This window comes from Theobroma cacao, chromosome 7 (genome assembly GCF_053813885.1).
Source record: "Theobroma cacao isolate CCN51 chromosome 7, ASM5381388v1, whole genome shotgun sequence".
Taxonomy (NCBI): domain Eukaryota; kingdom Viridiplantae; phylum Streptophyta; class Magnoliopsida; order Malvales; family Malvaceae; genus Theobroma; species Theobroma cacao.
In genome coordinates, this window is record NC_142645.1 from 2567467 (window position 1) to 2591940 (window position 24474).

The 24474-nt window shown below is 35.4% G+C and overlaps 5 protein-coding genes across 5 annotated transcripts; 1 reads left to right on the forward strand and 4 right to left on the reverse strand.

The window, feature by feature from the left end:
- Positions 1–950: 950 nt before the first annotated feature.
- LOC18593590 (tryptophan synthase beta chain 1) lies at positions 951–4344 on the forward strand. The gene is made up of 5 exons (XM_007020900.3): positions 951–1340; positions 1831–2187; positions 2335–2777; positions 2882–2976; positions 3795–4344. The coding sequence occupies exons 1-5, from the start codon at positions 1008–1010 to the stop codon at positions 3968–3970; spliced, it is 1404 nt and encodes a 467-aa protein (XP_007020962.3). The 5' UTR covers positions 951–1007; the 3' UTR covers positions 3971–4344.
- Positions 4345–6331: 1987 nt separating this feature from the next.
- GPT1 (glucose 6-phosphate/phosphate translocator 1) lies at positions 6332–11165 on the reverse strand. Its single transcript, XM_007020901.3, has 5 exons — positions 10009–11165; positions 9327–9552; positions 8565–8787; positions 7590–7803; positions 6332–6700 (listed from the first exon to the last, which is right to left on the reverse strand). Exons 1-5 carry the CDS (start codon positions 10507–10509, stop codon positions 6689–6691), a joined length of 1176 nt encoding a protein of 391 aa, XP_007020963.1. The 5' UTR covers positions 10510–11165; the 3' UTR covers positions 6332–6688.
- Positions 11166–14722: 3557 nt separating this feature from the next.
- Positions 14723–15845, reverse strand: LOC18593593 (F-box/LRR-repeat protein At4g14103-like). Its single transcript, XM_088808228.1, has 3 exons — positions 15705–15845; positions 14898–15524; positions 14723–14815 (listed from the first exon to the last, which is right to left on the reverse strand). Exons 1-3 carry the CDS (start codon positions 15843–15845, stop codon positions 14723–14725), a joined length of 861 nt encoding a protein of 286 aa, XP_088664354.1.
- A 1645-nt stretch (positions 15846–17490) lies between these two features.
- Positions 17491–18878, reverse strand: LOC18593594 (F-box/LRR-repeat protein At3g26922-like). The gene is made up of 3 exons (XM_007020905.3): positions 18126–18878; positions 17849–17986; positions 17491–17757 (listed from the first exon to the last, which is right to left on the reverse strand). The coding sequence occupies exons 1-3, from the start codon at positions 18876–18878 to the stop codon at positions 17491–17493; spliced, it is 1158 nt and encodes a 385-aa protein (XP_007020967.2).
- A 3239-nt stretch (positions 18879–22117) lies between these two features.
- On the reverse strand, positions 22118–22717 carry LOC108662705 (F-box/LRR-repeat protein At3g58900-like). Its single transcript, XM_088808233.1, has one exon. It carries the CDS (start codon positions 22715–22717, stop codon positions 22118–22120), a length of 600 nt encoding a protein of 199 aa, XP_088664359.1.
- Positions 22718–24474: the final 1757 nt, after the last annotated feature.

Consider the following 24474-nt stretch of genomic DNA (forward strand, 5'->3'; position numbering starts at 1 on the left):
GGTCGAGGGAAAGAGAAAGAAAAAGGCCAAGCCCATTAAGAAATAAAAGGCCCAATTCAAAGCCCAATTCTCAGATTTCCATTTACAGGCCTGCTAAGCCCATCAAGTAGATTGAGGCCCATTACCGGCCCAGACTATAGCTATCTATTTTTTTTTTATTTTTAATGAAAGAGAAAATATTTATCCTAATCTCCCTAATAAATAAAATAATGGTCATAAAATTTAATTTTTAAATTACTAGTAGTAGTCTACTTAAAGAAATCATAATTTTTATTAGTTAATATTTATTAAATTTTTAATTAATCATTATAAAAATAAAAATATTATAAAATATAACAAGAAATAATAATTACGAAAAGAAAATATTAAGAAAGTAAGATGATAAATTTTGCAGATAAGAATGTATATACATTAAACTAATTAAAAAGACGTGATGTATTTATAAAAATAGATACATTGAATATGAAATGATTGAAAAGTTGGACAATGTATATGTATATTTATAACAAATAATAGTATTTTAGTGTTAGATTCAAATTGTATTAATATTTTTTATGAAAAACATAATTTTTTTTAAAGGAATTTTCATTATAATGGGAAATAAAAGAAAAAAAAATTAGTAGGCCCTCAAAATTCCCACCAAACCTTCCTAACAAAAAGTTTCAAACCTTATCTCTTATATGCTTAAAATAGAAAATTCAAAATAAAAATCCAATATTTCCTTTTTTTTTCCATTTTTGGGTAAAAAAGCAAAATATAGAAAGTAAATATCAAAAAAACTTCTGCCTACAGTAATTTTTGCCCTTTTTAGAAAATCTTTGCTAGGACAATAGTTTGCCACGTCACCTTTCATCAAACAGTTGCCTCTTCAAAGTCGTGTCTTGTCGGCCTCGTCATTTACGATTTTTTTCCACAAATTAAAATTTTCCACTATAAATACCAATATTATATAAATATGTATAGTACCCTCACAAAGGAAATCCCTAAGAAGTTCAAAATTCGCTTAAATGGCCTCGACCGCCACAAGCACGGCCACTTGCCGCCTCTCCAATCCACTATCCTCTTCCTCCTCCTTCTCCTCGGGATTGCCAGTCAAGTTTAACAAGTTTATAGCTCTGCCGACGCCTGTGAAAGCATTTTCCATTTCCTGTACGTTAACTACGGATCCAGTCCCTGCTGCTCCGGTTTCCATGGACCCAGACCCGGCGGGATGGCAACGACCCGACTCTTTCGGTCGGTTCGGGATATTTGGCGGGAAATATGTTCCCGAGACACTGATGTTTGCTCTCTCGGAGTTGGAAACGGCTTTTCATTTACTATCTAGAGATCAGAAGTTTCAGGTTTGTTTCGTTATTTTTCCACCGTTTATTTATACGTATCTCCGGATTCATATGTACTTCTCAAATGAATACGTATTTGGATATGTTTTGAGTTAGGATGTGTGTGTATATTTGTTAATTTTGAAGGGAAATGCGAATTTAATTTGGCATTTTCGCAAATTATTATGTTTATTTTTACAAGGAATTTGGTTATCGATGAAAAGAAGCGACTTTGTTGACTTTTTGTTGATTATGAAGGTAGAATGTGAAAATGACTTTTTGTTGATTTTGATGGTTACTTTTGCTAATTACTTTTATGTTCATGAGTAAAAAGACAAAAAATGTCCTTTTTGTTATAAAATTCCAATTTTTGTTGAAGAATTTATTAAAGAGAGATTCTAAGGAATTTGAGCACTGAAATGATATTAATAAAAAGGAGCTTTTTTGCAAGAAATTTTCTTTCTTGGTACTGGAAGTAGTAATCTTGAGGAAGTATATCTATGGTTTGCAGGAAGAACTTGCTGGGATTTTGAAAGACTATGTTGGTAGGGAAAGTCCACTTTATTTTGCAGAGAGGCTGTCGGAGCATTACAAGGGGCCTAATGGTGAAGGGCCAGATATATACCTTAAGAGGGAGGATCTTAACCACACTGGCGCTCACAAGATTAACAACGCTGTTGCTCAGGCATTGCTTGCTAAGCATTTGGGCAAGAAGCGGATTATTGCTGAAACTGGGGCTGGTCAGCATGGGGTTGCAACTGCTACTGTGTGTGCACGGTTTGGTTTGCAGTGTATTATTTATATGGGTGCTCAAGATATGGAAAGACAGGCACTCAATGTTTTCAGGATGCGGCTTCTTGGTGCAGAGGTAAATGTTTATCCAATGAGATGCAACTTGTTATACATTGTTATTCATGAAGATTCTTGTGCAACTCTTCACCTTATAATGTATATTATCTCTCTTTGGATTGACTGATTGCATCGCTTGATCTTATGCTCTATTTTTACCATATAGGTTAGAGCAGTTCATTCTGGTACTGCAACTCTGAAGGATGCTACATCAGAAGCTATCAGGGATTGGGTGACTAATGTGGAGACGACTCATTATATTTTGGGATCTGTTGCTGGGCCACATCCATATCCTATGATGGTCAGAGAGTTCCATGCAGTGATTGGTAAAGAAACAAGAAAACAAGCGCTAGAAAAATGGGGAGGGAAACCAGATGTTCTGGTTGCATGTGTTGGTGGAGGTTCAAATGCTATGGGACTTTTCCATGAGTTTGTTGATGACAAGGATGTTAGGTTGATTGGTGTAGAGGCTGCAGGTTTTGGTTTGAATAGTGGCAAGCATGCTGCTACTTTGTCCAAGGGAGAAGTGGGAGTGTTGCATGGAGCTATGAGCTACTTATTACAGGATGAAGATGGACAAATAATCGAACCTCATTCCATTAGCGCAGGGTAGAGATTTCATTAATGAATTTGTTCATTTTTTGTTTTACTTTTATGTGGCTTGCTTTATTTTGCTTTGAATAACTTGGCAACCTTTTTATGTGGGCATGCAGCTTGGATTATCCTGGGGTTGGACCTGAGCACAGTTTTCTCAAAGATGCAGGGCGTGCTGAGTACTATAGTGTCACAGATGAAGAAGCATTGGAAGGTAGCATTCCAATTTCTTTTCAAGGCTTCAGTCCTATCATATCTGATTGTTTTTACTGTCTGTTGCTTATTCTTGCTAAAGAAAATAATTGTTCGTATAGGCATATCTATCACCATTCACCTGTTTTCTTATGCACTATTATCTTCACTGCATCTTCAAACTTAGAACCTTTTTGTTTTTAAGGCACCTTAAAACTTGTCTGCCACTCCATATTAGAGAATTGCTTGTTGCTTTGTCCATGTACTTGAAAATTTGAAGCTTAATCTACAGGACCAAATAATGTTTCATGCTGAGTAGAGACAGATTCCTTAGCTTTTAGTTGTAGTTGGCCTAATTTTTGCCACGTTTCTTTAATCATTCAATGCATCCAGAATCTCCACCTCTTTTTCCCAGCAGTTTTTTTTCAGCACAATGTCATGATCTGTTGGTTTACCACTTTCTCCTTCGAAAAGTTTTGACTGATATTAGTACATGTAAAATGTTCTTCAAGATGGAAATATTCTTGCATCTCTCTCTCGACTTGTACAGATATGTACACTTAGATATTGCCTATATAATCTGTTTTTAAGTGATGAGTCATACTTTGCACATGTAAACATTTCCATCTCACCTGATTTTCCTTTAGATGCTGGACTGTTCCACCTTTTTGGTTCCTTTGATTGATGCCTGCTCAAAGATTTTAAGAAAAATCCAAGAATGCATGCAGTTGGTTTCCTTGCACTCTATGTTATCTCCACATTTTAGTCAGCTTTATCATTGACTCGTACTTTTCATTTTCTTTATTGCCATTTCTTACAAAATCATTTGACATAACGCAGCTTTCAAGAGATTATCTCAACTGGAGGGCATAATCCCAGCTTTGGAGACATCTCATGCGCTGGCTTATTTGGAGAAGCTGTGTCCAACTCTACCAGATGGTACCAAAGTTGTGATTAACTGCAGTGGTAGAGGTGATAAGGATGTTCATACAGCGATTAAGCATTTGCAGGTGTAATTCCCCCATGGTTTTCGTGCTGCCATTTTATTTCATCCATTTGCATGAAAATAAAATGGTTGCCCCATCATTTACTGGAATGCATCTGTAGTCTGTTTCAGGGTTTTACATCTGTATGAGGACAAAGTTAGACAATTACCGTTTAGCTGATCGTCTAACTTTTTCCTCATACAGATGTAAAACCCTGAAACAGACTACAGATGCATTCCGGTAAATGATGGGAAACCATTTTTTTTTTTTAGCTATCCTCTCCCTTTCAAGGTTTTTTTTTTCTCCTTGTCTTCTTTCCGTTGTCATATGTTAGAAATTGTAGATGGGGGGAATCCGAGTTACATGCAATAAATATGAAGGAATATACATTTTTGTCTTTAGAATTTGATGCTTTGAAGCTTTGAAGATCTTATTTTCCTAATTTTAGGGAGAGAAGCTGAGATTTATGAATGTCTTTGGTCATTGGTCTCATGCATCGTTTACATCATGTTGCCCCATGAAAGGTACCCCAGAAAGAGAGAAAAATGAATGATGAAAAATCCATCACAAAGTGACTACCAAGGTCTTCAACTCAACGGTTGAAGCTGCACTCTTATGGGACCCTGCACTACTTGCATGAAAATTGGAGTAATAATGTCTTCATGGATATAAACATTTTCAATTCAATTATGATAGAAGGAAAGAATAATGTTAGAATTATTGGAACTAATAAGACAAATAAGTTTATTTTTAGTAGAAAGTAAAATCTTCTATTAAAAAAACGTCAGACAAAGGAGTTCCGGATGGAATCGATTTTTAAATCGAAAGATATGTGTGTGTGTATATATATATATATATGATTAAGTTCAAGAATATATACCCTTACCATTATATTATGTGTTCAGTGAATTGAAGTTAAGTACTTTTCTTTAATTTGGATGAAAACGGTTCGAACTCTATTGAATCGAAAGATATTTACGTTTATTATTAAGTTTGTGAATATATAACTTACCATTTAAGCCATGTGTTTAGTTAATTGAAAATAAATATTACTATTTTTTCTTATTTGAAAGAAAGAGTTCCGAACCCGACTCTTAAATCGAAAGATACATGCACACATTTTTCTTTTTTATTTGGCGGACAAGAATTTAAACTCAATTCTTGAATCATAAAATACATGTATTTATCGTTAAGTTTAAGAATACATATATTTACCATTAAGTCATGTGTTTAGTTAATTAAGGATAAGTATTTTTTCATTTAGAAAAGGTGGTTTGAACTCTTTGAAATGATATAGACACTACTCATTAAATTCTTGAATATATAATCTACTGTCTAAGCCATGTATTCAGTTAATCGAGAATAGATAATTTATCTTTATTTGAAGGATAGAGATTTAAATCCGATTCTTAAATTAGAGACACATACACTTACCCTTTAATTCGAAAGTACATACACTTATCATAATCATGTGTTCAGTCACTAAAAGCTATCATAAAAAAAAAAAAATCTCGTAGTTAGTAAATAACTTATCACGTGTCATGTAAAGTTTAAATTGATATAAGAGGATAGAGATTTTTTTTAAAAAAAATTTGAGATAAAAAGATTTGAGCGTTTTTTAAATTAAGAGATACATGCATCCATAATTGAGGATACTTACTTTCATTTATTGGAGAAAAAGAGTTTAAACCTAACTCTTAAATCGACAAATACGTGTACTTGTAATTAAGATCGAGAATATATACAACCTTTTGAATGAAAGACACGTACACTCATCACTAATACATATACAGACACTTATCGTTAAGTTCGAGAACATATATACATCTATCGTTAAGGCCATGTGTTCAGTCAATTATTGGGCTTGAATTTGCTTGCATGAGAGAGAGGATTTAACAATCTTAGAGGGTAAGGATGGTTTCCATGGACGCATAAAGGAAGAAAATCTATCCCTTCAACTGCATGAAGAGACATGGTTACAGGGTGATGGAGGGTTAAATGCAACAACTAGCTACTTGGCATTTTCCAATGCTTTCAAAATCTTTTCCAGGGCATGAAGAGACATGCTCACATGCTAATGGAGGGTTTAAATTAACCCTGCAAGAAGCTTTTCCAAATAATCTTTTCCAGGGCATGAAGGGACATGCTCACATGCTAATGGAGGGTTTAAATTAACCCTGCAAGAAGCTTTTCCAAATAATCTTTTCCAGGGCATGAAGGGACATGCTCACATGCTAATGGAGGGTTTAAATTAACCCTGCAAGTAGCTTTTCCACATGCTTTTCAGACCGCAGATTTTCAATGTACAGTACCACCATGGCCCAAGCATCTATGCCTGACCCTACTCTCCACTCTTCTTTAAAATAGCACCGTAGATCTTAAACAAGAAAGTTAAAAAAATAAACATTGTCCTCATTCTTCTTATTCATGACTGCTAACATAACAGACAAGGGGCTCACAACATTGATCCTTGTTTATTCAAGACAGTTTCCTTCTCAGCCGCTGCATTAAAATATAAAAACCTGCCTACTCACTGTATGAAATTGTTTATAAGCATCATCATCATTATTATTAATATCTACAATATGACAAGCTGCCGGTCTGTCTGACCAAAATCCAGTGATCATCATCGATCCCAAAAGACAGTGAACAATAAACTTCTCTGAGCTAAATTCTTCCAGATACCGTTTTCTCTTTCATCATCTAGGTTTACATGATGAATCAAAATTCTTGAACCCCATGGCTTTCTCATGCTTTTGCCTGCAGTATGTGTGCACGTGATTAGGGATAAAAGAAATCAATCATTAAGAATTTAAGAACGGTGCTTAGAAGGAGAAACCAAGCATATTCTCAAATTATTTAGAGTGAAATATGGAATCTGCTGAAAGCATCTTTGACTAAGGCACACTGAATAATCATGCAAGGTCTTGTTAGATGCCAATGGTTAGGTAGAAAGTGGTCCAGATAGTTTCACCAGTACATTGAAACCACCTACCACCAAAAATATCGACCGTCATATTGGTAGCTAACATTGGCCCCAGTGTCAACATTTATGGATTATAATTCTCCACTAACTACAGCACCCCCTTGGAACCCTCACAAGATTGGCAAGTCATTCAACTCTCTATGTAAGGAGGAATTCAACTATCACAGATTGAAAAGATTCACCTACCACCAAAATCTTGTAGGAGGCACTGAGTAGGTGTTAGAAGATGGTCCAACAAACAGATCAAAGACACCAAACACCATATATTCAAGAGTTAGATAAATAGCACAAACCTGCCGTTGATAGAATCCTAGACCAAGGCAACTAACCTAGAAGACTACATAATTAGTAGCTAAATCAACACTCCTTTTATGTGTGCATGTTTTGTTTTTTCCCCCTTAAAAATTGTCACTTGCTAGAGCCCCAAAGAATTTCAAATCTTACATGCAGTATTGCTAATTATGATATGCTATAGACCTTATCACCATGGAAAGGATACTCTGAAAGCAAACAAAAAAGTCACATGTGAACAATCCAGACAAACAATTTCTGTCCACATACCTAGTCAGCTAATTTGTATCAGTAGCAGTCCTACAGGCTAACATTCAGAACATAAATATGTTGTAAAATTAATAACAAGCATGCAATCACATGATCACTCACCTGGGAATACAAGAAGGTTCCAAGAATAGCAATGGCAGCTCCAAGAGCATTGATGGGCTGGACAGGTGTGTGGAAGATGATGATGGAAGAGACTATAACAGATATACGTTTCATTGTGTTGCCAACGCTAAATGTCAAGGGAGATATCTCATCAAGTGACATGTATGACACCTGATTGTAGAGATGATAGAAAATACTTTGGGCTGCCACCCACCTATCAAATCCAATAAAATCCACAAAAATTTTGTCAGTTAACGGGAAGAAGTAAAAATATCAAATATCATTACAATTAGATTTATGTCCATAAAGAGTAACTAATGATTCAAAATTCAAAGAAGAAAAGCAACAATAGAATTTTCAATTTTCAAGATGAACTTCTAAAACATTGTGATATTAAGAAAAATACTAAAAGTAGAGGGAAAGCTAAATATAAGGAGCACCCCAAACCTTCAGGGTGATAAGATGACACTGGTACCATCTAGCGTTCATGTTATAAGAGCCTAGCTGAATCTTCAATGTTACTACTAGTAATTACTAAACAGTTCAGTTTCAAGTTATATGTCGGTCTTGAGGCATATTATATAATATTCACTAAACATTAATCAAATTAATGAATAAATCATCCAATAAATCAGCTCTTGAAAAAGAACATTAAGTTCAAGACATAAACAGGTGGCAATAGAGTATAAAAGGCTTTTCAGAAGGCATTCCATCATATAGTTCTGGTTCAGATTAAAAAGTCATACTTGACATCATGAAGTGAAATTCAGAGACTTGAACACATCCAACATTTTCTTTCCCAGTCGAATAGGTGATAGGGCATCTAGTTATTCTTTTTATTATAATCTTAATCAGTGCAACAAATTCCAATATGTTTACCTAATGCCTTTAAAGCATTTACCAGACTCAAAGAAACTAATCCAGACAACATCAAGTCTAAGGAAACAGAACAAGTTGGTAGTGTTATGTTATTACCAGATGAACTGTGGTCCGATTTGAGATAAGGCCTTTTCCCATCCTGCCGCCCACATCTGCGGTCCCTCTACAGCAATTGCAAAAGGTGTGAGAATTAAGAGAGACATCAAAGATAGACAAGCATAGTAGTTCATCCCGCTAACAGATTTCCCCTTCATGCCCTTCTTTGAGAATATGTTACGGAAGACAAATGCCAAGTTTGATATCATAGCTCCCATAAAACCTGAAATACACAATGAACAACCAAGTTCAGCATTCCAACACTAACCCTCAGAAGCAAATTGATTACAGCCTCAACCCCAGTTAGGATCCTCAGCCAACATAAATTTCCAAAAGCCAAACCCAAATTACCAACTGAGAACAAGGCCATAGTAACAAAAACACACTTTGAAAAATCATAAGAAGTGAATTGAGGGCCACTTATTGAACTTTCTTTGGTTTGGTTGTTAAGAAAACCGAGGTAAAACAAACAAAAAATTTTTATAGAAAAAGAGCATGCTCATTGAGCTCAGTTTCATATAATCGGACATTCACCTCATATAAGCACACATTTAGAGAGGTGTTTTGTTTTCCAGAACCCCTGAAAATAAACAAAATATTAACTTAAGTAATCTCCATCTAAATCCTAAACCTACAATCTCACACCAACGAACACAAATAAAAAACCCAATTATAATGCACTGCACAAACAAAAGCTATAATAAGGATTGAAACATGGAAGTAACAATTCAACATCCATAACAGAGAGATTGTTGTTTTTACCCGTCATATTGAAGTTGAGTTCAGTTACAGCGGCAAGAGCACACCCACCAATGATTGGAACAAGGGACAGGTAAACTGAGAGAGGGAAGGCCTCTCCAAGCAATAACCTTGAAACCAGGACACTGAAAGCAGGTTCACCACTCTTGATGATGTGGGTGAATGAAACTGCAACTTTAGACATACTCACAGTTGCTGCTACATGTCCAATTGTATGTGCCACAGCAACCTAGGAGAAAAGAAAGGAAAAAAAACCAGAAATTCAGTAAGATTGTAATTCATAGTCTTATCTTGTGATACCAAGACAGGCATAATTTATATATTGAGCTCTTAATCCTAATTTTGCAAAAACAAAAACATTCATCAAATTCTCATTTTATTTTCTTCTTTAAATTTAAGATATGACACATAATACTAAATTTTAATTTCCCTTTCATTTCCTTCAAATCCTCTGCAATCAGACAAACTGTTACTTTCTTAAAACTGAAACGCAGACCATGCCGCATTTTTTAACTTTTTCCTCCCTACAGTCCAAACAACATTAAAAACATATTATCCTATGAAAATATCCAGTAACATCTAATCCTTAAAAAACCCAAAACCCAAAAACATTACTTTCTATCATTTTCTCTCACTTTCCCTCACTTTCTCAGAAACCAAACAAAAAAGGAAAAGAAAATCTCACCGGAAACAAAGTCTTCCAGAACTCAAAATCAGTTTTTGGGGTCTCAGCAATTCTTGTAGCCCATGAAATCAACATCATCAAAGAACCGCAAGCAAGTGACAAGGTTGAAGTCAACCAAGGGTAAGGATAAGCATTCAGAACTTTCTTGTTATATATGTTGAAGACCACGTTTAAAGCCCACCAAGTTGCAAAATAAATCCCAATTTTCACCCTTTTTGCAGCTTCTGATTTCACTTCCCCAGCTGCCTCGATAGGCTGTGACCTGTCAGCTTCATAAGCCTTACATTGGATCAGTGGCTTTTTCTCCTTAACAAAACCTTCAATAGAGGATATATGCAAAGGCTTTGATACTGAAAGACTGGTTAATTTGGGGTTTTTCTGAAGGTCCAAAGACGGTGAAAAGAAAGATCTACAAATTGCTGAAGGTGACCTTTTGTGAACAACTGAATTGGACACATCCATGCATGTAGCTAAAGCTGACTGCTTAATGCTAAAACTCATTTTTTTTTCCTTCAAAACTTTCAAATCAAAACTCAAATTGGTATTTCTTGAACACTTGAACAGCTGATCAAGGATCAAGAAGGTATCAGCTTTCTTTGACGGAAAATTTCAAAACTTTGGGGAATTCTAATGAAAACTCAAACTGGGTATTTCTTAAAACCTTGAACAAGTTATCAAGGATCAAGAAAAGACAAATAAAAATCAAAACTTTGAAACAAGGGCTACCGGCAATTACTAAAATACCTAGTAATCCACGACTTTTCTTTCTGTCTTTCCTTATTTCCTTCAAACCCAAAAAGGCTGATTCTACTAATGATCAAGGCAATACAAAGCAAGGTGATCAATGAAAACTTAAAAAGAGATTCTCTTGGAGGTTTTTCTTTTTTTGGGGTTTTGTTGGGGCAACAAGGCGGTGAAATCTTTGAAAAATAAAATAGGGAGAGAGTTACATAGGCTCTGAAGTCTCAGTCCAAAGCCTAATGCTATTTTCCTTTTTTGTGTTTTTGTGATCAAACCAAACTCTTTGGTTTCATGTGAACTGCCCACAGGCCACGGCTCTTTTTTGTATTGAAGTAATTGGATTCACTTTCCTTGTTGAAAAGAGTACTTAAAGAAGAAAAAGTTGGTTTCTTTGGGGAGGTTTGCATTGAGTGTGGTGAAGTGTATATTTTGTATGCTGTTTGTGGCTGATTTTGGCCAATTATAGAATGACCAGTCAAGTGGTTTGAGGGTTGGGGGAATGGGGGCTGGTGGTGTTAGATCTAATGCTTACTTCAATAGTGCCAACTACCCACCCAAGTTGAACAAGAGTGTTTGTCAAATTTTGTTGGTTCAATGAAATGATTTTTTTTCTTAAATTATTTAAAGATTTATATTAATAAAGAGATAATAATCTTTTAATTAAGATAATAATAATGCATCTTAAAGATTAATCTTTTACTAAAACAATGGAAGATAAAATCAAATTATTTTTAAATTTTTATTAACATAGTTGTTCATGGATCGAGTCATTGATAATAATTTTAGAGCTAAGTTTAATAACTTCGAATTTAATTATGTTCTTCGTTGTTTAATGGAGTGATTTTTTTGGCACTTTTGTGGGTTTTGGACAAGCTCAAGAATCATGGGCCTGATCAGGTCCAAAGGTAGGAAAAGAAGAAAAGTTGTTGATCGTCATAGTATTGACAAAACTTGGAGACTGGGTTGTCAAAATTGTCACCAGTTCTGACTTCCAAATTGGTTTAATCAAACCTTGGTCTAGTCAGAAAAGAAGATTAGAAGTTTGAACATCAAACTGTCAAATTTGTCAGCTAACTCAGATGCTATATTCCTTTTGGTGTTTGCACCAAAGATTTGGGGTTGGTGTCCTTGTTCACCAGGGATGGGAGGTTTATGGGAAGAACAAACCAAACTATGTAGTCCCATTTGAGTCTAGCTGTCTAGGAATTGAACCAAAAGAAAAAACTGAGAATGAAGGATTGCCGAAAGCTTTGAAAGAGAAATGCTATAAAGCCAATGTTATCTGGTTAAGAGTTTACACCAGAAACAAATTAATTCCAAGCATTGTAAATCAGGATTTCAACTTGGGAGCTAGCTTAGAGTCATCCATTGTACTATTGTTGCAGTGACAAACTGATAATCATCAAGGCAGGACAGCAGCAACAGAGAGAGATATTTCCATGGTGATTCAATCTAGAAAAAATGACCTGGCATTTCTTTGAGACGGCCTGGTAATGATCGTCGACGGTCAACTCTCTGCTGCACCAAAATGCACTGTCATTCTCTAGAAACTGTGCATTTTTCAAAAGGTACTCAAATCGATTGCAGCTGAGATTCGAATCCATGGAATGACCAAATTTTGATTACCTTGAGGTGAGACAACAAACAAGGTGGCATTTCCTCTGGCAGATGAATTAACCATGTTGAACTTGACATTTATTTTGAAGAGCTTACACTTTAACAAGCAAAGAACCTATTATCACCATGAAATCGACAGAATGTTACAGATGGTTATTCTGACTTCAAAACAAGCACTTGGTATAGTTATATTAGAAGTACTAGGATATTCAGGAAGTATCAGAATATCATGGTGTAACATGAGGATCAGGAACCAGTGAGGTTGCAGGTGATATGCATACAAAGATTGGTGAGCTGTAGTATGCAGAGTCTGATTACCTGCAATTCTTTTTAATCCCAGGATGAAAAGCAAACATATCAATTGGATCATACTGAATTATTAACTCATAACAGATTAGGATATTGATGACTCAAATTCTGCATAAGTTGAGGATAAAAGAAACAGAAAACCAAGAGGAACACCCCAGGATTGACAAGATTGATTTGAACAGAAAATTCATAGCCCATGTGTTTGAAGGGAATTTATTTGTATTTTGCACCTTAGGCTAACAATTCTGTTTACTCAATCATGTAAGAGTTGGCTGTAAATACATTTGAGAAGATTTGATGACCAAATGGCTACCACACAACTCAACATTCAAGAAATAATAGTAACAGATAACTGAATCTGCAGCAACAGTTCTTTAGTGATCTTGGGCTGCTGGCTCATTTGTGTAATAAACCTAATACCAAATCCCCTAGAACTCAAGCATGCATCAAAAGCAGGTTCACTTGTGGGTGAATGAAACTGCAACCCTAGACACAGTCACAGTTGCTGCTACATATCCAATTGTATATGCCACAGCAATCTAGGAGAAAAGAAAAAGGAAAAAAAAAAACCAGAAATTCAGTAAGACTGTAACTCAAAACAACATTAAAAACATAGCAAAAAAATGAAAAGAAAAACTCACCTGAAACAAAGTCTTCCAGAACTCAAAATCTGTCTTTGGGGTCTCAGCATTTCTTATAGCCCATGAAATCAACATCATGAAAGAATACAAGCAAGAGACAAAGTTGAAGGCAACAAAGGGTAAGGATAATCATTCAAAACCTTCTCCTTATATATATTGAAAACCACATGCAAAGCCCACCAAGTTGCAACATAAATACCAATCTCAATAGATGAGATATGCATGCATGTAGTTGAAGCTGATTGCTTAACGCTAAAACTCATTTTTATTTCTTTAAACTTTCTAGTAAACAAACTCAGAGTGGGTATTTCTTGAACACTTGAACAGCTGATCAAGGATCAAAAAAAGATCAGCTTTTTCTGAAGGAAAATTTCAAAACTTTGGGGAATTCTAATGAAAACTCAAACTGGGTATTTCTTAAAGTGTTGAACAAGTTAGCAAGGATCATGAAAAGACAAATATAAGTCTAAACTTTGAAACAAGCTACCGGCAATTACTAAAATACCTAGTAATCCACGACTTTTCTTTCTTTCCTTATTTACAATAAACTAAGGAGATAGTTACATATATATTAAGTTAACACACAACAAACTAAGGAGATAGTTGCATATATATTAAGTTAACACAAGGATAAAAGGCCTAAAAAAAAAAAAAGAAATTATGCTGGAATATTAGCTAGAGTTATTAATAACAATATAGTTCACTATGGCTACCAACAACTCAACATTAGAGAAAGAACAGTAACAGATAACTGAATCTACAAGAAAGACTAAAGCTTGGCGTTTCTTCAAATTAAGTTCTTGGTAACAGCAACAGTTCTTTAGTGATCTTAAGCTGCTGGCTCTTTGGTGCAATAAACCTGATACCGAATTCCCTAGAACTCAAGCATGCATCAGAAGATACTTAGCTATTTGCAGTTCAGATTTCTTCCCTCGGAGTAACAGAAATTTAATTGTAATTGCCATGGTGTGAGATAACAAACAAGGGGGTGATTTCTCTAAGAAGAAACAAAGATTTGAGAAATTTAAACAATCATGAGATGGCATTTCTTTGAGAGTCTTGGTAATGTTTCTAAAGCTGTAGTGATCTCTGACTGCAGTACTCTCTTCTCTTCACTAATACGCACTGTCAAATTCTGTAGAATATGTGCATTCATTAGAAAATACCCGACCAGTCTCAGCTCATCATTTTCTCCATGGAATGACAAAAATTTGATTGTCTTAAGGTGAGACAACAAACATGAGGGCACTCTCTCTGGTAGGAATAGTGTGCCATCTGACCATGGAAATTCCTGACAAGTAGTCGCAGTTGGTTTAGATGCAATTGAAATATAGTTAGATTCCATACATACCAGCTCAATGACAAGGGTTTCAAGACAGGGAGAACTTCCAAGTATGCTTTCCCAGTCACGAGAAGGAAGTATCTATCTCCAGAAAGGTCAAGTTAGGGAAAGGGAACCCGATGAAGTCCAACTTGGGAATCCGACGACCTCCATAAGCCTTCAAATGAAAATGAGAATTCTAGTTAGTAGTAAGAATATTATGCAATATTCTCGAAAGGAAAAGGGAAGGGGATACGTACATTTGAAAAATTACAACCTAAATGAAGTGACTTAATGTTACTAATCCCTCTCAGGAGGCCTGCTTTAATCCCTCTCAGGAGATCTGTTGAAGGAGTAGGATAAAAGAAGCGAAAGATTTCTGGTTCAACATCAATAAGGGCTTCAACAAGGGACTGCAGGTTTAGTAATGAGTAGTTTTTTGCTACAAAATCGAAGTGCTCGAAGTAGACAAGACTTGGTGCGTTAATCTCCAGTTCTTGGTGAGAAATTGATCTTAGCCTTCTCAAAGTCAGTCTCTTGAGTGTAGGATTAGAAACAGTGAATTTGTTTACATCTTCCCATACACAATATTTTACAATCAATTCCTCAAGCATGCTGCACTGAGAAAAGAGCCTTTGAACCGATTCACCGTCTGAAAATTCAACCTTCTCAAGATGGAGAACCTTGAGCTTTGGCAGACGAACTGTAGGAGGGACTTCCAGGATAAAATTCCTCCCCAACTTCAATTCCAATCTCACCAACATCTTGCAAGAAAATAAACAACCAGCACTAGGCAGGCCAGGCAAATCTAATCCATATGTTTTCCGTAGTTTAAGCTCAAGCTCTTGAACACCATGCCGCAATGCATAATATAACCACCCATCAATCTGGTGGTAAATATCAACATATTGTCGAATTTAAGACAGAATTTATCTATGGTATCCCTACTACGGGAAAACAACACTCTGTTCGCGAGATTGAAGAGTAAGAATCTAAAATTAACATAATCTGATGGACTTTCGTCATTATCATCAATGGTGAGACTAGAAGTCTGAGCGAAAAGATACCTCCACCTTCGTGATAAGATAGATGTCCGGATCATTTCTTGTAGAGGAAGAAATGAGATGATGTGACAAATAATTTCCATCTGGTAAACTATTGAGCCTGTGGATGTCTTTGCCATCTTCAAATCTCGCCTGTGGAGACATTAACACCCAAGTTTTTTTTGTAAGATAAGGAGGCGATAACCAAGAATGCTGAAACTTAAACACAAGTTCAGAGAGAAAAAGTCCGTAATGTTATTCGATAATTCAAAAACCTTACTTTAAGGATCATATTTATAGTGTTATCAGCTCAAGTCTTAATAAAACTCTAGACAATCAGAATAGTTAACAAAAAATTTAAATAAAATAAATATTCTATTATTAATTAGAACATGACTACCTTAAAGTTTTAATATAAATAAATTAAATAAAAGAGAAATTCTATTATATCTATAATTTTTATGTGAGTCTCCTAACTAAATAAGAAAAATACTAAAATTATGAACATGCTCATTTATGATATTTGGTTTTTTGTTTTGACTTCTTATGCTCAGTGTGTTCTAATAAATTATTTGCTAGACGTTCTACGTCATGTTTCAATAGGTTTATCTGTTGAGTTTCAATAGATGTGTCTATTGAAAACACTAAACACTAAAAGTTATGTCGATTGTGTTTTAACATGCGTGTTTATTGAGTTTCAATAGATATGTTTGTTGAAAATACTGAATAATTAATCAATGTATTTCAACAGTTGTGTTTGTTGAAAACATTTTTTTTTTATTTTAAGGGTTATGTTTAATCTTAACCATCACAATTGGATAAGACTTCCACCATTCAAACTATCTAATATTGACGACCTTGAAACCCAGGTTTTTCCTTATGAAAAAAAAAAAAAATAGACTGCCTGCATTGCTATGGTTTGGTTGGGACTAAAATTCTTGCATTGATTAAGCTTGTTTAGTATGGACTCTCTATTTACTTATTGCCACGTGCAGTTCCTCAATGTTTAAATCTCAGTCTGACTTTCCTTACTAGAATCCTGCCAGGCTTAAATTCTGTTAAAAGGAGTTCCTGAACCATTGTGCTTAATAAGTCTGAGGCATGTGCTGTGAAGTTCCGTGTTTGATGGAACATATTCCGAGGAGTGGTTAAATCTTGTCACATTTAACTCGGACAAAATCTCCACAGTATGACTTGTGAATTCATTGTTCATTTAATTTTAGAGTAGCCTTGAAAGATATTTTACATACTTTCTTGGCTAATGAGTCAGATTCATCCTTCTACTTCAGGAACAACAATGTAGTGATGTTGTTCTGAATTCTGATGTTCATTTACTGTTGGAAGGAACCATCAAACAACACTGCCAGGGTTCCAAATCTTCTCTGTTGGTTCTCTCCTGATTGTTCAACCAGGATGAATGTTGATCCTGACAGAAAAAGAAAAGAGTTCCGGTTTCACTGTGAGTTTGAATGGGATTTTGCACTTTTGGCTAGCAGATTCTTTATCACTGTCTCTACAATTACAGAACTTGATAAAATGCCTTAAGTTTATTATCATCTTCTCGGCCAACAGTGTTCTCACCATCAGGCTAATTCGAATTATATTTGAGCAGAATTGATCAAAGAAACCACAAAAAAAAAATGATTACTAGCCTTAGAAATTTGAAGTTAGCTGCAATTTTATTGATAACCATGAAAAATTAATAATGCTAATAACTTTAATATAGTTCATGACAAATTGAAACCATGACTACCACACAGCAATATCAGAGAGATAACAGCAACAGCTGACTCAACCTAGAAGAAACATATTAGACAATTACAACTTGGCATTTCTTTGAAGCTCTCGGTGACTCCAGCAGTTCTTCTGTGATGTTTAATTGCCGCTTCTGTTTTGCAATCATATGTATTATCAGATTTTCCAGAACTTGTGCATGCTTCAGAATATACTTAGCCATTTCCACTTCAGATTCCATCCCTCGGAATGAGAGAAATTCAATTGCCTTGATGTGAGATAACAAACAAGGGGGCACTTCCTTTGGTGGATTCATGATACTTTCTGTAAAGTCTGGAAGTACCTGTAGAGAAGAGAAATAACATTACTAACAGTACTTGCCTCTCTGCATGGTCTAAAAGATAGATTGATATAAAGATTACTTTCATTCATACCTCTAAGGCAAACACAAGGGTCTCTAAAAATGGAGTATAATCAAGCAATCTTTCCCAGCCTTCATGGTAGCACCGATTGATCTTCAAGTAAGTCAAGTTTTTCAACACAGGGATTGGACCCCGACCAAGAAGAAGAACCTTCAAAAGACAACAAAATTTGTAGGACTTGATTAGTTATAAATTTCTGCTAGAAAAATCCATTGATAAGAAGTTTATGCAATTAGTTTGGTGTTTTAAGAAAAAAAAATCAACAAGAAATTAGGATCAGAAAACAAACCACTGAAAGTGGACCAGATAAATGAAGGGATTGAACACGACTAATCCCTCTGATCAGATCAGCAGTACCAGAATCATAAAACTCAGAATTGAGAACTGGTCCACAATTAATGTAGGCTTCAACCAGGGATTGGAGATCTATGTATGAAAAATATCTTGCTATGAAGTGATAGCATTTGAAGTACACAAGACTTGGTGCATTAATCACGACCTCATGCTTATATTCATAAACCTCAGGATAACTTATGGTCAGTCTCTTGAGAGTAGGGTTACTAACTTCGAATTTGCTTATGTTCTTCAACTTGCAATTTTGCACAACCAATTCCTCAAGCCTGGGGCAGCTAGAAAAGAGCCTTTGAACAGAATCATCATCTGTGAATTCAATCAACTCTAGGTAGAGAATCTTGAGTCCTGGAAGACAAATCTTACCAGGGATTTTCGGGAAAACAAGTTTTCTCGCCTGCAATTTCAATGTCACCAGTGTCTTGCAAGTAAGTACCCCATCAGGCAGCACATAAAAAATTTCCAATGACAAGGGTAGCTGTAGCTCGATCTCAAGCTCTCTAACGTTATGCCACAGTGCATACTGTATCCATCCATCGACCGGCGAAGGTCCCTTACCTATTGCAAATTTGAGATGAAACTTTTCTAAATCCCCCTTACGAGCAAAGAGAACTCTGTCCACAACTTGCTTCAGTCCATAACGGCATCGCTTTGCAGGTTCGAGCTTATCATCAATGTTAAGTCTCGACATCGAAGCGAAAAGATTCTTCCACCTTCTTGACAGGAGGGATGCTCGAATTGTTTCTCTTAGTGGAAGATTTGAGATGATACGACAAAGAAGGTCATCAGGTAAATTACTTAACCTGTCTCTCTCTGAGTACTCTAATGGACAGCTTGTCGCCATAAGAAATTCAATTGAAAAACCCAAGAGAAATCTAAATTAAATATGGTTAGATAGGTGAAGGAATTGTATGTATATATATAGGACTATTTAAATACTAATTAAATATTAATTGTAGTATAACAAGGTAATAGTATTTTATAATAACTCTAATTTGATATTTTTTATACACTATGCCAACTTGACTTTGGAAATTAAAACAAACTAAAATTTGAAATCAACTATTGGTTGCATGACATAGTGACGTGATGAAACATTGCATACAAAGGGTGATGTAACGAAACATGGCTTGAAGGGGTATTGAATTATATAAAATCATAAGCAAACTCCATTTATACTTGTTGTAATTTCAATTTTTTTTGTCACATGACATCATATAGATTTTTCTCAATTAATTATTTTGTGAATAAATTATGTTTGTATAAAGATTAAACCATTAATTTCATCCAATAAAATATCAAAATACCATCAATTCAAAAGTTAACTTATCTTCACACTCAAAACAGTCTAGTATATAAAATTATTAGTGTAAATCATTAGACTTGTTAAGTTCTAAAATCATTAGTGTTACATTTCTTTTCAATGCGCTAAGTTACCTTTATCGATAAATTTGATAAGAATTTTTGTACCTATGATAAAAAAATATTTAATTTCAAAAAAAAAAAAAAAACAACATGAGATTGTTTTCGGGAACTCCCTAATCCCATTGTTACAAAGAATCATGTTAGTCCACTTCCTAGTAGCCTCTTGCAATGTCTCATTGTTACAGGATTGGTATTATACCCCACAATTGCCTTCTCTGCCATCAGGATTCTTTTCTCCTTTACTCAAACGTCTAGCATCATCCTTGGCCTTCTCCATTTCCATCATTGTGATACCCTTAGCAATAATCCGTCCTTGCTGTGCAGAGTTCTTTCTCTTCTCCATCGGCTTATGCTGTTTCTTCTTCCTAACTCTATTTCTCTCCTTCCATTCATCAATCCGAAGTCAAGGGCCATTTAGAGTCCTATAGAGAGTTTCAGGAAAGTTTTTCGAGCAACCAAAATTTCCAAGCACCTCCACATTAAGGACTATTTGGATTTCCAGCTTTATGCCTCTCGATCTGCATTCTGCATCTTTTACGAGCAGTGGAAGCTAGGAATGGATCTACCTTCTCAGCTGGATCAGGATCCTTGACAGTGTCAAACCAACCAGTTGTTGGCAGACGGATATCTGGTGGACCAAGAAGTCGAGAAGACAAAATCCTGTCTGATTCTCTCAAGCCAGCCGAATTTGGATCCACAAGGCATTGAGGTAGATACAGGACACCCTGGAAGCTATTTCTTTCCTGCATCTACATTCTGCTGTTGTTTCCTTTCTCCTTCCAAAATCCTAATGTCACCTTCACCATCCTAAACAGCAAAATTTGAGTGTAAGGGTAAAATTATAGAATTTTAATCACCATAGAAGCAACAGATCAGAATTATACAACAAACTGGGACTGTGGAAGGCGTTTGACTTTGGCTTGTTAGGAACGAATGGAAAACGTGTATTAGTAATCTTGGCTGGAATAAAACAGGTTGGCATTTTAAATTTAAAAACTGCCTTAAGGCTAAACGCATGGCTTCTGGTGTCACCTAAGATCGAAGACACTTATGTAAACAACATGTTAGAACAGCATGTTAAATTCATCATCAAACATGTTCAAGCATTGCACAACAGTTTCCTGCCTGATATTTTTGTGTTTCAGGATCCCTGCAACTTGATATATCTGCAAGAAGAAAGCGTTTTCTATATTATGCCAAAGTAGTCCCCCTGAAGATAGATGCAGAAATGAAAGAACTGAATTCATATTTGAATTCTTAGCAAGCATAGCATAGTGAAACACCAGTATCAAATTTGGCTTGGCTGACAGTAGCCAGAAGTAATCTATATGCAAGTTTGAGCCTGGAAACAGCATGTTCAGAAACCAATCCATGGATGATTAGAATTCAACTAAGGAACAGAATTATTACCTGCCTTATATATCAATGCTGAACTAGAAAATTAACTCGACATGGTTAAGAATATGGTTGTGAAAATCTGACAACCATCACTAGCACACAACAACAAGATAGAGAAACATATTTGCATCCTACTTCAATTCATAAGAAAAGTTTGAGAAACTGATCAGACAACCAAGACTTTACAATTCTTTGAGGCTTTTGGTAAATTCAACAATTTGTCAGTGATATTGGATCTCCATTCTGCTAAGTTCTGCCTTTTCCTTGCTATAATATGTACTGAGAAATTCTCCAGAACTTCTGCATTCTTCAGAAAAAATTCAACCATTTGAATCTCATTTTTTCTACCTTGGAATGACAAAATTTCAAGTGTCTTGAGTTGAGAACATAGACAGGAAGGAAAACTCTGGATAGTAGCAGATCTTTGCTGACGTTGCGCGAATGCTGCAGATTGACCTGAACAAGAAATTAATAGATGGACTCATACTTGCCACTCGACCTTGACTATATGGAATTAGTACAAACTATATTGAATTATATGTCCTTTCATACCGTAAAGACAAGATTTCCTAGACAAGGAAAACATGAGAGTAAATGTGGTAGCAGTCTTTCCCACCCACCAGAGAAGTAGCCATCAAGATTCAAATAAGTCAGTTTAGGCAACTCAGGGATTGCGATACTACCTGGTAGGAAAACCTTAGGGAAAGACAATAGTTGTTACTTGTTAGTGCACTTTTCTACTAGAATAATCCACCAACAAGAGCTTCATTCTTTTGTAAAAGAATTTTGGGGTTGACAAAAACTAACCGCTGTAAAAATACCAGATATACGAAGTGCTATAACATTAGAAATGCCTTTAAATAGATTAGTTGCTGCAGCTGTATGATAAGAGATACAAGAGTTATCAGAATCAAAAACTGTCCCGAAATGGATATCTGCTTGGACAAGAGAGTTTAGATTTTTCAGCAAGAATCCTTTTGGTAGGTGACAGCATTTGAAGTAGACAAGGTTAGGGGCATCAATCATAATTTTTTCATGATCGCGAAATTCTCCTATGGTCAGCCTCTTCAGTGTAGGGATAGAAACATTGAATCTTCTCCTTGCTTTCTAGATGCAGAAGTCTACTTTCAATTCCTCAAGCACCGAACAGCTAGAAAAGAGTCTAAAAATTGAATCAACATCCAGAAGTCTAAAACCAGAAAGATGAAGAATCTTGAGGCTAGGCAAACAAATCTTAACAGGCACTTTCAGTTCAAAGAAGAGCGTGCCGAGACTGTGCAATCTTAATGCCACCAATGTCTTGCAAGTAGAAACTCCAGCAGAAAGCACTTTGAACTTATGACAATCAATGTATAAATCAAGCTCTCTAACATTCTTCAGCAATGCATATTGTATCCATCCATCAACTCTATATGAATCAACAAATCCTCCATATTTTATACGAAATTTATCCACACCCCCAGTATGGTAAAGCAGAACTCGATCCACAAAATTCATGAAACCATAACCATCTGACTTTCTCCATTTAAAACAATCATCGAAGTTAAGATTAGACATCGAAGCATAAATCTTACGCCACCTTGTTGAAAGAATAGATGTGCAAACTGCTTGTTTCAATGGAAGGAATGAGATAATGTGAAAAAGAAGTTCGTCGGGCAAACTGCTGATCCTGTCTACTTCTTTGCCAACTTTAGCTCGGTTAGCCATGACTAAAACAACTATATTCAACTTCAGCAAAAAAAAAAAAAACCCTGAAACTTTTCACCAGTATGAGGCTTGGCAAAACCTTGTTTGCCTTCTAATTTATTTATCAGATTTCATTCGCTATATATATATATATAGCTTTCTTTCAATATAGAGTTTTCTATTATATATAGAGAAAAACCTTGTTTTCTTTAACTGAGGGTCAAGAAGCTTAATTCCTTTATAGTGTTAGAGTTAAAGCATGCATTGACTCAGCATGCGATGGCTTTCTCATTTTGTTTTACTATGTATTTTGCTTCATTGTACTGATTATTAAGTGATCTATACCAGTGTTATGAGGTGTCTTAGTGCATGGCTGGTTTATAACACTTGTCTCTTTATGTTAACAAGTGTTAACCACATATATCTTGTATAAATATTTTGGTCCATGTTGAATGAAATACAGTTTTTTCACCAGAAATCTCTCTCTCTCTCTCTCGTTTTGCTTTTATTTCCTTCTCCATAGAAGAGAAGTCCTCTGCTCTGTCATAGTTTCATCTCTTTCTCAGTTTCATTACATATAGGACACAGGATATATCCTGGATAGACTGATAAAACCCTAGTTTGTTTTCCTTCATGCACGCAAACTCTTAAATATATAAAATTTCTATTCCCAGGAGTTAGGATGTTAATTTTCATTAGTAAAATTATCAAAATACTTTTGATTTAAAATTAGTTTTTTGTGAGAATAGAAATTATCAACAGTTATTAATTGAAAAATTGAAAAAAAAACAAAAATGTTTAAAATCTTCTATTAAAATCTTCCAAATTAGAAGCAAAAGAGGATCATTCACATGAAACAGTCAGGCAACAATCACAAGACATATATAGCAACAACAGAGAAACTGAGATTCTAATTCCCTTCACTACAAAGACTGGTACATGTAATCAAGAAGAAAACTAACTACTTCTTCGATTGATGAACAGATGATACTTAAAGTCTTGTGCTAAGGGTCGTTTTTCGGTCAGGTTATATGTCCTGTGGAGAAAAAAAGTCAATGATAAATCTCAGTTTGACCTTTCTAACTAAAATCCTGCCAGGCTTAAATTCTATTAAAAGGAGTTCCTGAACCATTGTGCTTAATAAGTCTGAGGCATGTGCTCTGGAGTTCCATGTTTGATGGAACATATTCCAGGGAGTGGTTAAACCTTGTTACTTTTTAACTTGGACAAAATCTCCACAGTATGATTTGTGAAGTCATTATTCATGTAATTTTAGAGTAGCTTGAAAGCGATTCTGCATACTTTCTTGGCTAATGAGAGTTTCGGACTCATCCTTGTAGTTCAGGAACAACAATTTGTCAGTGATGTTCGACCTCCATATTTTTGGATTCTCCCATTTGCTTCGTGTTGTATGAACTGAGAAATTCTCCAGCGCTTCTGCATTCTTCAGAAAAAACTCAACCATTTGCATCTCATTTTTTCTACCTTGTAATGCCAAAATTTAAATTGTCTTGAGTTGAAAACGAAATCTACTGGGAAGCAGCAGATCTCTGTTGACGTCGTGCGGATGGTGCAGAGAAACCTGAACAGGAAATTAATAGATGGATTCATACCTGGCACTCTATGGAATCAGTACAAATTATATTGAATTATATTTCATTTCATACGTTAAAATCAAGAGCTTCTAGACAAGGAAAACATGCGAGTAAATCAGGTAGCAGTCTTTCCCACCCAACAAAGAAGTGGCCATCAAGATTCATATAAGTCACTTTAGGCAA